The 14,645-nt window shown below is 36.4% G+C and overlaps 1 protein-coding gene across 2 annotated transcripts; it reads left to right on the forward strand.

Moving 5' to 3' along the window:
- The first annotated feature begins 6,082 nt into the window (after nt 1-6,082).
- LOC104086130 (uncharacterized) lies at nt 6,083-13,845 on the forward strand. Of its 2 annotated transcripts, XM_033653380.2 has the most exons (6): nt 6,111-6,366; nt 6,461-6,524; nt 7,309-7,382; nt 7,456-7,559; nt 7,684-7,749; nt 13,265-13,845. In XM_033653380.2, the coding sequence occupies exons 1-6, from the start codon at nt 6,321-6,323 to the stop codon at nt 13,514-13,516; spliced, it is 606 nt and encodes a 201-aa protein (XP_033509271.1). In that variant the 5' UTR covers nt 6,111-6,320; the 3' UTR covers nt 13,517-13,845. The 2 variants fall into 2 exon arrangements, with proteins under 2 accessions (XP_009588611.1, XP_033509271.1); XM_009590316.4 differs by lacking the exon at nt 6,461-6,524 and having other exon boundaries at nt 6,083-6,366.
- Nucleotides 13,846-14,645: the final 800 nt, after the last annotated feature.

Raw genomic sequence — 14,645 nt, forward strand, 5'->3', positions numbered from 1 at the left:
AGTAACGAGAGTCCGTGCGTAGCTACAAATCATGCTTATGTCCGGGTAGTTTTAGGACTCTATCATATAATACTTGTATTAATTACACTCTGCTTGTTAATTTAAATGCTTAAATTCTATTGAAACTTGATGAAGGATTCGTAAAGACCGGATTTCATTTACTTTGAGTTTTGGTGGGTTATTTGACCGTTGGTAGAAATTGTGCCTCCTTGTGTATTAGTCTTGTAATAGTCGTTAAATCGGAGTTCGTAGGGTATTCTCTCTTCTTGTGGAGCGGGCCGAACGCCTCAGCAGTATAATAGATGCATCTATGGTTTGCGCCGGTCGGCCCTCGACAGCGTACACATTATTCTGGATCGATTCGTACGACCTCGACATAAATCGTGTGTGATAATGCTCGTAGTTCAATTACACTTGATATTATTTACATTACTTGAGACTTTATAATCTACTTGATGGCTCGTATTGGTTAAAGTTAGAATGTGTTAATTGGAGATCTTAAATTGATATTTAGTTAAAGAATCATTTATTTACTGTTCATTATTGCGTTATTATTATTGATGTATTCCATACCTATTTAGAATTTTTGTACTTTATTTATTGGCCCATAATAAGTGTCGATGTCGATCCCTCGTCACTACTTCTTCAAGGTTAGACTAGATACTTAGTGGGTACATATCGTTTATATACTCACGCTGCACTTTTCCACTAACCGTGCAAAATCTGAGGCAGGTACATCTGGCAGTCATTCAGGCGCGCACCCCCGTTACCCCGAGGCATAATGGCGAGCTACTCTCTCTACCCGTTCTGCAGTGCCCGTAGTCTTTCTTTTGTATTTTTTTGTCTATCTTATTCCGGACAATAGTATAGGAAGTTTTGTATATTCTACTAGTTGCTCATACACTTGTGACACCGGGGATTGGAAATATTCTAGTAGACACTTTATGGTTTAAGTATTAAATTTACTGTATTTACTATTTCGTTAGTTTATGCTTTACTTTTCTATAAATTCCTACTAATCATTCTCTTAATAAATAAAAGTCAAATACTTTAAAATTATTAAAAAGAACAAATTCATGACTAATTCACCGCTGACTTGCCTAGCGGTGACGTTGGGCGCCATCACGGCCTATAGGGAAAATTAGATCGTGACAATTTGTTCTTATATTAGATAGTTAGCTCAGTCTGCTAACTATAACTTTGTACAAATATTCTTGGTGATTAATAGAATAATTAGTTACCAAAAAATTAAATTTATCATGAATCATTTTCTGTTTAATAATGTTGTTATAATGCAAATTCTGTATTGAAAAAATATTTCAGTTAAACCAAGAAAAAGAAAAAGAAATATGAACTGCTAACATGCATTTTTGAAAGGAAATGAAAAGTTATATTAAAGCTCCGTTTGTCCATAGATATTTTTTTTCGATATTGTTTTTTCAAAAATGTGTTTGTCCATGAAATTTTGTAAGTTTTTAAAAAAAAATCGAAAATGAGTTCTTCAAAAACCAAAAAGTTGTCAAAACCACTTTTTCAAATTTTTTATTTCCCCACTCACAAAACTGCTATATTTTTTCAAGTGAAATGTATGTTCAAACATAGTTTCAAATTCCAAATACCATTTTTCAACTTAACTCCAAATATTACTTTTTTCAAAAATTAATTTTTATGTCCAAACGCCTACTAAGAAAAATGACCAGTTTCTTCATATTTTCAACATATGTTGTATGGTTTAATTTGGGCGAACACCATAAACATTATCTTGAATGTAAACATTTAAAATTTATTTATTTCAAAATATTATTTTATTAATAAGTAACTTCATCAATTTCCTAGTAAAAGAATAAAATTTAGCATATGTATCTTTTATGTTTCTTAAGCAAAACTACTTTTTATATTTTCCAAACAAATATAGTTTAGGAAAAGAGTGATATTAATCACGCATATGCTAAAGCTCAGTGGAATAAAATTCAAAAATAAAAAAAAATACGAGATTTTGTGCCATGTACTTGTTTGAAAGTAAAAGATTTATATGTCTAAAAAAACTATTTTTCTTTAGTTTTTCAATTTCTTATTTTGTAAGTACAATTTACTCTTTAGTTAAAACAACCCTTCTTATTAGAAAATGCCAAACTGTTATTTTTTCATAATTAAGATGGTTATTGGTTTTATTATAGAACAAAAGAGAAATAAAAATATACTTACTGTATAAATTAAATTTTTAGTATTAGACTTGGACATGGCTCAACAACACCAATATCATTAGACAAAGAAAATAAAAGGCGAAATACCTAAAGCTCCACTTTAAGTTGTCCCCAACGATCATTTGAACACCTCAATTGAGACCTTTTTCATTTAAATATTTCACGTGACTAAAAAGTGAACTCAATAAATACCCGACCTAGTCAACCCCGTCACGTGTAACACACCTCCGGCGTATATTATAAGAACTAATAAGAAGCCGACACGTGGATAACAATAAGAAATAAACAATTAAAAGGTGTCTAATTAAAAACTTAAAACATAAGGGTTAAATTTTTCTCAAACATTCCGTCTAACACCTAAACTCTCTCTCTCTCACTGAATGCCACCCATCTTCATCTCTTCGATTAAGCTTGGTTTAATCGGCATTTTCGTTGCAAAATTCAACATTTCTTTCACATACTAAGTAGGGTTAATTGTGATTTGTCCGAATTTGATTGTTGGCTCACGATTTATCACCTGAAGGCCGTCCTAGGGTTTTGACAGTGTAGTTTTTGTGCAAAGGGGAGTCGGCTGTAAAGTGACTTCGATTATTGCATAAAGGTATGTTATTTTTATGCTTAGATTATGTCTTTTTGTATTTTATTGATATGTGTATGTTATGGTGCTATTAAATTAGGATTTTTTTCTTCTAAAAAATTAAAAATGTCAGGGAAACTGACTGGTTTTCTTTTGTCTTTTTTAGTACCGAGTCACATGGATGAATATATTGGTGTTGCCTTTCACCATAGGGGTCACCTTATTGACGGAAAGTATGTGGGGGAGGGTGAAAATATAGGGCATGTGGTGGACAAAGAACATTCCTCTTTGACCGAGCTTCTGTCTTACACAACAGAAACCCCTGAAATGCGATACAACTCAGTTGGTGGGTTCCTTGTTCAATGTCCTAAAACTCAGAAATGTTTTCCAATTAAAAATGACTATCAACTATTAAATTTGATTAAAGACCTGAATGATGGGGATAATTTTAATGTCTATGTGAGTCATGTGATATATAATTTAGAGGTTGTGGAGGATGTCCCCGTGGGATATTTACCTTCCTCACAAGGTGGTGATAGTTACCAAGCTATAATTAATTCAGAAATTAGGGGTGGTCTAGGGGTTAGTGTACATGTTGGTGAGGGCATTGGTGTAACTTTTGATGAGGGCATTGATGTAAATGTTGATGAGGATATTAATGTAACTATTGATGAGGATATTGGAGTAAATGTTGATTAGGGTATTGCAGATATATAAGTAAATACTGTTGAGGGTAGTGGTGTAAATGCAGAACAAAATAGGGTTACATTTTCAGATGAGGATATAAATGTTGAAGAGGGTGCAGCTGCAGATCATGACAACAGTAATGAAATAGATACAAATCTATCTGAAGATAAAATTTTTGGTGAAGATGACCTTGAAGATATTCCAGAAGAAGATGACAGTGAGATATATGATGAGTTAAGATCTGTGAGGAATGCTGCCAGGGAAGTAAATAGAAACTGGCTGAAGAAAAATGCAAATGATGTTGGATTACAAAGTAAGAGAAAACAGAGGAGAAAACCTGTTTTTATAGAAGATGTAATTCTTGGTGAGGCTGGGATTGATAAGGGATTTGAAGACATAGGGATAAATAAGAAGGATAAATATGTTGGAAAGCTAGATGGGGATGAAAAGTATTTGGACAGCTCAGATGCTGGGAGTGTAGACAGTGATGAAGAGTTAGACCTACTTGCTGAACCTGGTGCTGATCTTCCTTCTAGAAGAAGTCAAAAGATCAGGTATGCCTTTGATGCTAAAATTCCTCTATTTGAGTTGGGCATGATCTTTGATAATGCAGAAGATTTTAGGAAAGCTATTTCTGACTATGCTATTCAATATAAAGTTTCTTTAAAGCTTAGACCTAATGAGAAAGATAGAGTAAGAATTAAGTGTAAGCATGAAAAGTGTAAGTGGCACATATTTGCTAGTAAGGATAAGGATTCAGGGAACTTTACTGTGAAGACATACATACATGTCCATAAATGCCCAACAAAGAACAAGAACAAACTTTATACAACCAAGTACATTGCAATAAAGCTCCAAGATAGAATCATCTCAACTCCAAATATCATAGTACTTGATTAATGACTTGTCACTTTATACTAGGGACAAACAAACACAAAATCTGGAAAGGTCAAATAGAACAACACAATCAAGCACACAAGTTGGTAGTCAAAGTTATACAACCCAAGCTGCAGGTACATCAACTACCACAACCCAAACTTCAGTGGCCCCATCTTTCTTGTGTGCTGAAACATCAAAAGTAAGAAGTAACACACCATCATGAAGAGGTAGAGGAACTGTAGGAAGTGGTTATAGGGGTAGAGGTGGATGAACTAGTAGGGGAAGAGGTGAAAGATCACTTGCTGCTTCTGTTGCATCCAGTGCATCTATTTCTGCTACTACAAGATCATTTGATGCTTCTGCTGGAAAGAAAAAGACCAGAAATTCTAGTTTTGGTTTGTACACAGACACACAAACAGGAACTAGTATCATTAATGTAAGTGTGAGAAGTATTATTCTGTATTTTCTATTCTTAGGCTTCTGCATTATTTTTTACTAACTCACTATATTTTCTAGCCTGGTAGGCCAAGTGAACGACTTATTTCAACCGATGCCAACTTGATGAATGCTGCACAAACTAATGCAGATCTTGAATTTAGACCAAATAGTCTTAAGTGGAAAGGGAATAGAGCTGTTACAGGGAATCAACTTCAAAAGCAAAGGGATGCTGCAGTTTCCAATAAAAAGATGAAAGCTGGAACCTCTACTTCATCTACACCAGTTGACTCATGTCAAAGTCAAATTTAGGAAGAAGTTTGTTGTATTTTGTTGGTCATTTATATGAAATATTTTTTGTAAAGTAATTTGAACCTACTTATGATGGTCGTTTGGTCATATGTATGAACCTTACTTTCGTATGAGATGTAATATGAACCTACTTTTGTTAGCCCAGTTTTTTGGATTAGTCTACCTTTGCTTCAGCAGTATAATTTTTTGCAGAAACTGAAACACATTTGATCATTGAAAACTTCATCATACACATTATAAATTTCAACTACATTGAATAGGCAATATTGGCCATAAATCAAAAACAACATTGCAGTAAAACAAATAGGGTTACATGCCCATATACATATACCATACGCCTAAATAATAGAATATTCCCTCAAAAACCAACCCACAGTTACAATTATAAGCAACCACACCAATATCCTCCGTTTCTTCATCATCTTCGACTTTTCTTCTTCATGATTTTTTACCCTCTTTAATAATTCATATGACTTTAGTATAGTGTCCGGACAATTCAACATTGTATCAACGAAAAAAATTGCATCCACCACCGGTAACTTTTTCAAATCTACAGTCATAGAATATTCTACCCAGATTAAATGGTGACCACGAAAGTTTTAAAGGAGCAATTTGGCCACATTTGCAATTAAAAACGGGTTCCATTGAAATAGCAGAAGTAGGGAGGGAGAAGAAAAGAAATTTTCTTCAAAGGGAGGAAGAAGATAGACGCGGCCGGAGAGGAGTCTGAAAAGTGAAATAAATTTTTAGGGTTGGGTTTGAGAATTTAAATTAGGGAGTTCATTAAGCTTTTTTTTTGGAATTTCACAAAAAATCCGTTTATTATCGATAGGATGACTTATACACGCGCGAATCCGGAGGTGTGTTACACGCGACGGGAGCTGACTAGGTCGAGTGTTTATTGAGTTCAATTTTTGGTTAGTTGAAATGTTTAAATGAAAAGGGTGTTAGTTATGGGTTCAAATGGTCATTGGGACACTTAAAAGGCGCTTTATCTATTTCGCCAAAATAAAACTTGCGTTATATTTCTTTCTCCATTAAATAGAGCGAAGTCTCAACTTACCGCCGGACCTTCATTACCGCCGATCTCTTCTCGCTGGACTTCCATTACCGCCGGTGATCTCTTTCCTTGTCTCTCTCCCTTTAGATGTAGAGGACTCGAGGAGGACAAAGTTGTAATTCAGGGGCTGGAAGTCCAAGAATGGTGGTGGTGTCAGGAACTAATAATGCCTTCGGCAAAGAAATGGCCATCAGAAAACGCATTGCCAGCATGTAATCTCAAACAAACCCTAACTCCTCACTTAATCATCTGTCTGTTTTATCTCTTTTTTTATGTTGGACTTCTTTTTTCTCTGTGTTGCAACAGTTTATTTTGATAAATATGTTATTGAGAAACTTTGCAAAGCTGGAGGCTTTTCTTTGATTTTGTGGTGAGTAAATAGTTGGTTTCTGGAGAAATATATTTATATTTGTAAATAATGGAAGGGGATGATTTTGAGTGAAAATCAAGTAGGACATGCTTAGGGGATGTATTGGTAAATTGCACCATTAAAAGGTAAATCTTCATTTTAAATATTAGTACTCCCTTGGACTTATTGTTACAAAGCATGACTAGTACAACAACTATCGCCTCAATTGCAAGCAAGTTGGGTTGGCTATATGAATCCTGAGCATACCGCTTCATTTAAGCTCATCTTGCAATAATTAGTATACTATACAATTAAAACTAATAATTAGTATTAGAAGTTCTCTATATTTTTATTGGCATATAGATCTCATATATGACTAAAAGATCTTAGAAAACATAAAACCTAAAGTAAATGTACTAACATGACTAAAACATAGTCTCATCTAATTATTGCTTTCTTCCATTGTGCCCTATTTTCGCTAGGTCTGTGTGCATGCCAAGAGATTGTAAGTATTTCAAGACAACTTCTTTCCATGTTATTCTAGGCCTTCCTCTTGTACTTTTAGCACCTTCACTCGCCATAGTTTCGCACCTACAAACTAGTGCATTTGGAGGTCGACGCAAGACATGTCCAGACCATGTCAAGCGGGCTTCTCACATGTGTGCACTATGATCCATGCATAACTAGTATGTGAACCAAACAATCCCTTGGTGTTATACTATCATGAAATTCTCTTCTTGGTGCATTCTTTCCTTCCTTTTTCTTTTCTAGATACCTCTTTTAATTCTAACATGTAGTTTTGCAGCTTTAATAAAAGAGAAGAGGATTTCCCGTCATTGCGCGAGTACAATGATTATTTAGAGGAAGTGGAGGATATGAGTAAGTTTCATTTACTGATTTGCTGAAGTTGAAAATCCTAACATTTTGCTTAATGGAATGTTGTCATTTGCAGTATTCAATTTAATTGAAGGAATAGATGTTCCCGCTATTGAGGCAAAGATTGCACAGTACCAGAGAGAAAATGCAGAGCAAATCATGATTGCTCAAGCACGTAAGGTTCGTCCTTATGATACTCTGTTGTCATAGATAGGATATAGTTTTTAGTAACTGCTGCATGCGAAGCACTAGTATTTTGTGAACTGCTCTCTCTCTAATCATATAGTGCTCTGTGGTGAACTAGGCTGAAGAATATGCAGCAGCCTTGGCAGCCAGCAAGGGACAGCCTACACAGCCTGATGGTGATGCAGTGAGTTGATCTAATATTCACACTCTTAAGATTTATGTTTATTTTCTGATTCTGGTAAACCGTGGTCAAATATTTTGGAAACTTCTTAATGTTCAGCAAGAGGCATAAACATCTCAAGCTTCCGGCTTCCGCATTTTCCAATTTTAACTTTCATGTTGACGAATAAGCTTACTGTTGCTCCCTTGCGGAGTCAGTGATAGTGTAGGACAGCTTTCTCTAACTTCTCTTCCTTCCCAATTTCACTCTTTTTACGGAAAATAAGAATTAATTGGAATATGGATCCTATCTACCATTTAACAAAAGTATTTGGAATAACCTACGTACTCATCTTTCTTTCCCATTTTCTGTAACTGGACCAGGGGTAAAGATGCATGACGCCATGACCTTATACAGTACAGAGATAATTATCAGCCTTAATATAAACTGAAAAGATATGAGTTAAAATCCAGACAATACAAAGTTATACAGTGTAGTTGATAGAATTAATTGAATCCCCTATCCCTTCTAATCAATAGAGAAGCATATATATCTGACTCAAATCACAACTAACTATCTTCCCTTGAGTTTCTTTTGCTATATGCGCCTTTCTTCCTGTGACCTTGGTTAATGCCTGGTGCATGTGTCTGTGTCATATGCTTGTGTATAAACTATAGCCAGGCTATGTGTGTCACAAGAATGCAAATGGCAGACATCTAGGCCACGGTGCATAAGCGAAACGCCATGAACCCAATGACTGAGCTTCCAACCTTCCCATGCATAAGACAGGCTTCATTTTCTTTCTTTCTTCTTTTTGTTATTTATACAATTGAATATCTCATTAATGTCACACCAAATTGGTGTTGCATTGCAATTTATGAATTTATAGCAAAGCTATACTAATTCAACCAACTATTTGTAGTTTTATGCAATACGAGAAATCCTTTATATACCTTAAGTATAGAGATCTTGACTCTCCAATAGGGGTTTTCAACACCTTCAAGTTTGTTTAGTCTTTACTCCCCATCAGACAAACAATTGTGAAGAGGAGCAGTGTTCCACAAGTCTTACTTTCCGAACAACAATCTTCCTAGTTCCCATATTGCGTTCTGCCAATATTCCAGCTAGTCCAATATGTTAAACATGAAATAACTAAGCCCGCTAGCTCTGTTATAAAACTGCAATGTAGTAGTAGGTGATATACTTCCTCTCCCTTCATTTTGCATAAACAATGCTGAGTGCACTGTGTTTTCATCTCGTCAAATAATCCTGCCAAGTGATCCACCATATTTAGAAACCTACTTTCTTAGGTGGCTTAGTCTTCCATACCGACATCTACATGAACCTCACTTTCCACTAATTAGAAGATGCTTTCACCAAAATGAATTTTGAGGTTGCACCATTCCATATAACTCAGCCAAGTGAAACGTTTCACTTTGTAATGGTTTTCCATGGCCACAGAGGTGGGAGCTGGGTTTGACAGCAGTGAGTAGCAACTCTTGACCTTCTTTCCTCCCGAACATGTCAGCTATCATAGCTTCCTTCATCATGATAAAAAAATAAGGCGGAGAACTCTGATTTTTGTGCTAAATCATCAAATCATGCATCCAATCAAAAGCAAATGTGGTTACCGTTACCTACCATGAAATAAATGAACCTAGATATTTCTTTCATGTCCCTCATAATTCCCCTCTACATGCTTGTCCCATATCAGATAGCAACCTCCTCAAGGTATAGCTGCCATTCATACTTTGCCAGGATCACCTTCCTCAGTAGGGCCTGGTCTTTGCATGCAAATCTCCATAAGTTTGATCTGGTAATGCCCAATCCTCGTGCCTCAATTAGGAAGTAGCCTATCCCGCCCTAATGGATGGTTTTGTCCTTTCTCCATCTCTCCATTAGTTTGCCTTTCTCATTCTCACTAGCAAGGGAGTATTGAATAATGACATGAAATGCGTAGGAATACTTGAGAGCTACCGACTTCGTCAATGTTTTTTTACCTTCGATAAATATTGTTTTTTGGAGGGGCGTGCCCACTATCCCGAGTTTCAAAGGCTGCGGTTGGTCCTAAGGTTTGTCCCCATAAGGATTTCTTGGTCATCAATAATTATGTTTTGGTTTTTTGGCCTTCGAATCTCCTTTCAATTTTCTGTTTGATGGGTTTTCAAGGTTTAACATCTTGAACTTACCTCCTAGAGGCAAGCCCAAGTATGTTGTGGGGAGATTGGTCAAACTGTTGACACTAGCTTACGAAGTTTAGGTACTTCCCTTACTGGAATTTTTTCCGTATCCTCATTGATGTGGAGACTGGATATAACCTCAAGCCGCACTAGCATCCTTAGGTCATTGTTGTGCTATCTGTGGGTCACAAAAAAACAATGTATCTTCTGCAAGTCAGACGCATGAAATGGAGATGTTTTAATTCCTCCTGCTCACCTAAAATCCACTTAACTGCTGCACAGGCTTATGAAAGGCATATGATAGGGTGCATTCTGTTAGCACGGAGACATGAAGAGAAAAGTTGGCTGTTTTTGTTCAATATTATAAGCCTTACATGGAGGATATTGTTCAACTATCTCATGGTTACAACCCATTAAGTGGTGGTTATTGTATTCTCAGATAGTTACCACCCATGCTGCATTCGGTTGCAGCCCGTGATGGTCATGTCTTCCACTACTTCACCTTTTCTGATGGTTACAATCCATGATGCATTTCTGGCCGTTTCTTCCACAACTTCCCCCATTTTAACAATCTCCCTTTTGTTTTAAAGTGCAAATTTTGTTTTCGATTGGCTATAAGTAGTCCGTTTGGTCTTGTCTTTTGTTTTTCCTTGTGATTAGCTAATCTCTTTGTAATTGGAGTTATTCCTCTCCGTACTAACTAGCTCATTAGGGTACTCTATTTAAGATTCTCGTTCTCTCTCTCTCTCATTAATAAATTTTTTTGTTATGCTTCATGATTCCCTTCCCCTTTCCATTCAAATTTTACAGTTCAGCTTTCTAACAAATAAGAAGAGCAACAGTGAGTCTCTTGTTGGATGCCTCTACAGCTCCCAAAAACATCCTTAAGAGCTTCATTAATCATCACAGAGGGCTCATCGTGAATTTAATTATCTAATCTGCGGTATATTTCAGTTTTCTGCATCGCAACCTCGAATCTACAGTTTCATTTGATAACCGGCGTCTAAACTCTCTCCCTCCTTCAATTGATTTAAGGTGTTTTATTAGCACTTTCAACTCAATTGACAGTACCTTTCCATGATTTTTTACACTCTTACCAGCTTATAGGCCAGAAATCCTTTTTTTCTACTGCACCTACCCTCTTCATTTTTATACTATGAGGGATGAACTTATCCCAAAAAAGCGACGAACTAAAGCTTCCTTGAAACCGATCACATCCTGTAGAATTGGTCCATGCATTCCATCACATCATTTTTCCCCACATCCTAGCTATGCTGAAGGCAAGTTACCTTATTTTAAAAAAAGACCAGAAAAAATAAAAATAAGACTGCTGAGGGCGAGGATGAAACCATTTGACCAGGTGCCTTGTCATCTGAACAGTTCTACTCGACCTCTTTTTAAGGTTTTAAGCTCCTTTTTATCAAGGCTGATTCTTAATATTGTCTATGCCTCCCCCCCCCCCCCCCCCCACCAAACACATCGTATAGTGTCTAGATACCCTAGAATACTTTTTCCTGACAAGTTGGTACAGAGAATCTTCCCTGGTCTTTATTACCCTTCGAGAAAGCCTGACAATGATTTGTAAGAAAATTACATCTTTGGTGACATTTTCCCATGCAGTGGGAAAACTTGGTATTGTTATCTCCTCCTTTTTCGGATTTCTCTTTCAGCTTATTTCCTGTATTAGGTACACTCAACCAAGGTAGGGGTAAGGTCTGCGTACACATCACCCTCCCCAGAACCCACTTGTGGGAGTACACTGGATTTTGTTGTTGTTGTACACTCAACCTAGGCTACTTTGATCTCTTCCCACTGGGGGTCTCGTGCTCATCGGTCAAGCCACCACTGTGCTCTTTCCTTTCCGAGGTTTTCAATTCCTGAATGCTTGCAATGTTTTTCGCTGTCCTGCAACACATAATCCAGGCTTCTTATGCTGAATGCTATCCTCTTTCAAAAAAATCCTATATTCTTGCAATGTTTGTCTGTCCTGGAATACACAAGCTAGGCTTCTTATGCTTCATTTTCTTTAATAGTACCTCCAACTAAAATTTGCTGTTAAATGTCATTTGGACAAAATTAAGAAGATAATTAAGCTTGAAAGAAGTAATTAATTGTTACTATGCAAATTTGCAACTACTAGTTCGGCAGTTATCCTTTTGAGACTTGAGAAAGTTTATGATGAGAAAGAGATTTAAAGTGGTAGTACTTACAGAAATCTTACCAATTAAATCAAGAACATCTTGCATATAGTTAAACAGGAATTTCTATGGTATTGATTTGCATGGTTTGAACAAATTTTGAGTACAGTATGGTCTTCTCTTGCTAATATGGATGATGCCATGTATGGCATAAAAATAGTATATCGTTGGACTTCAGGCCCTTATTAATTCCTGTAATATTTCTCACTTCTAAATTCTTTCTACCTGACTGGTTTAAATTAAGTCAGATAAATACGGTAAATTCAGGGTCCTTCATCTTCCTTGAGATACTATTGAGGGGATAAGCTAAAGAAAGTTTAGAAATTACTTTGCATGTAGTGTTTAAAGAAGTTGTTAGAGATTGTTGGTTTGTTCACTCGTTTATTTTAACTGTGCTATTAGCAATGACTGGAAGTCTGAAACTAATATGCTTATTCGCGCTTGAAAGTTTCCACTTTCACGTTACTTTGAGAGTGGCTTGGACAAGCAATTTAATGCACCTCGGCAATTTAATGTCTCTCATAAAACCAAAATAGAAAGGTATTTCTTTTCCACCACCTTTTTTTCACCAGTCCGCATAAAATACTATTTCATGAGCTCTTGCAAATCTTTTTTCAAATATGAAAAATGGGTCTTAAATGAGATACCTATCAAACTTGTCGCATCCTGTTAAAGTCGTCCATCTCTTCTTTTTATGTGCACAATCTACACTGAGCTACTTACCATACTTGTAGCATTCTGCTAAAGATGTTCTCTGCTTTTTTATGTGCACAATATATAAATTATTGATGGTCATATTTAGAGTTAATTTAGTCAAGGCAGAGCAGTTACTAGCTTGATATCCTCTTCTTCAATGATTTCTCCACTACCAACTACATGCCATCTTGACCTGAAGAGTCTATTATAGTGACTGACAAAGGATTATCTTTTTTTTGCTTTTTCAAAAGTGGAGCAAGTGAGGTTACTAATAGTAGAATGGGACAAAAGGATAGTGATGGTTCCTACACAAAAATGTATGTGATCAAAGGAAAAGTGAGCGAGTGAGGTTACTAATAGTCGCTGACTCTACGTTTTCTGTCATATTGACCTATCACTTCTCAAAAAGTGATCATATAGATCATCTCAATTTATTTTTAACTGAGTTTTTCTTCATTTCTACAGGCTTTGGGCCAAGGCCCTCAGGCAGGGTCTAGTACTGGTCCACAAGGGCACTATGCCCCTGCAGTTGCCGGAGGTATAGCTCAGCCACGGCCAACACAGCCTCTTCCAGTTGGATCAATTCCAGGGTTAGAGTATGAAGATGAAGAAACGATGAAACTAAGAGCTGAGAAGGCTGCTAGGGCTGGAGGGTGGAGTCTAGAGATAAGCAGGAAAAGGGCACTTGAAGAAGCCTTTGGAAGCCTATGGGTCTGAATATAGCTATATGTCTCCAAGACAGTCTTCAGCTGAGGGTGATTCTTGCAAAAATTCTGTGAAATAGCTATTCGTTCCGGATTACTCAGAGCAGAGCATACCATTTAACGGAGCAGCATTCCAGCATTCGGCATGGCATTTTTTGTTCTTAGATGGTATCTTGTAAAACTTTCCAAATTCTGGCTTGTCATTAAATATCTTTGGTCTTTGTTAGACCTCAGTTTGCGTCTCCACATGGTCTTTGACTCTCCGCATGGACTGTGGACATCATGCTATTTATTCTGGGGAATTTTGGTTCTTATCTAACTAATTTTCTTTTTTGAGCTCTATATTTCCTTTTATGCACAATTTAGGTTCCACATTACTTTGTTCTGGATTAAACTGGGCTAGCAAGCTTACCAGTATTTGGCACTTCCACTCTGTATTTCACTGCTACTGTAACATTTGCAATGTTCATTTGGGACAATCTCACATGCAAAGCGGAATTTCGTTTCATGGAAAGTTCAACATTTTTTCTTTTCCTTAATTTCTTTTTATTTTACTTTTTGGGCGTGGGTGGGGGAAGGGGTGAAGGGAAGTGGGAAGCAAAAGATTGTCCATCTTTCATAGAATCAATTGACAACTGCACTTAGTTGATATTTGCAAGAATCAATGACAACTTCACTGAATTGATATTTGCAAGAGCAAAAAGTTCTACAGCAACTAGCTACTACTACTGATTTATACATTGCATCATTAACCTGATATTTAGAACTTGCAGAAACTAATTTTACATCTATCGTCCCTCAAGTTTGGCCTTATTTCCCTATATTATTAAGAGAGTAACACTCTCCCTTTATCACTTGATTACTTTTAGCGAGTTTCATTTATTGTGTAGTATGGTTTGATAGATTTCGCATGAGACGAGACTGTTTATTTTGTTTGATTACAGATGGAGAATAGCGTGCAGTATTAACAAGAACACAAAGTAACGATCAAGCGAAAAAGGTTTAGAAGCAAAAGTCTTTTTTGGGATTGGAAGGAAATAGTAGGAAGTTGTTTAGCTTTGTTGCCACTTGCCAACCCACATATATAGAGAAAATATAAGTAGTACTAGTATTCAGTGATCTCTTATCGACCAGAATCATGA

Source organism: Nicotiana tomentosiformis, chromosome 4, assembly GCF_000390325.3.
Source record: "Nicotiana tomentosiformis chromosome 4, ASM39032v3, whole genome shotgun sequence".
In the NCBI taxonomy this organism is placed as follows: Eukaryota; Viridiplantae; Streptophyta; class Magnoliopsida; order Solanales; family Solanaceae; genus Nicotiana; species Nicotiana tomentosiformis.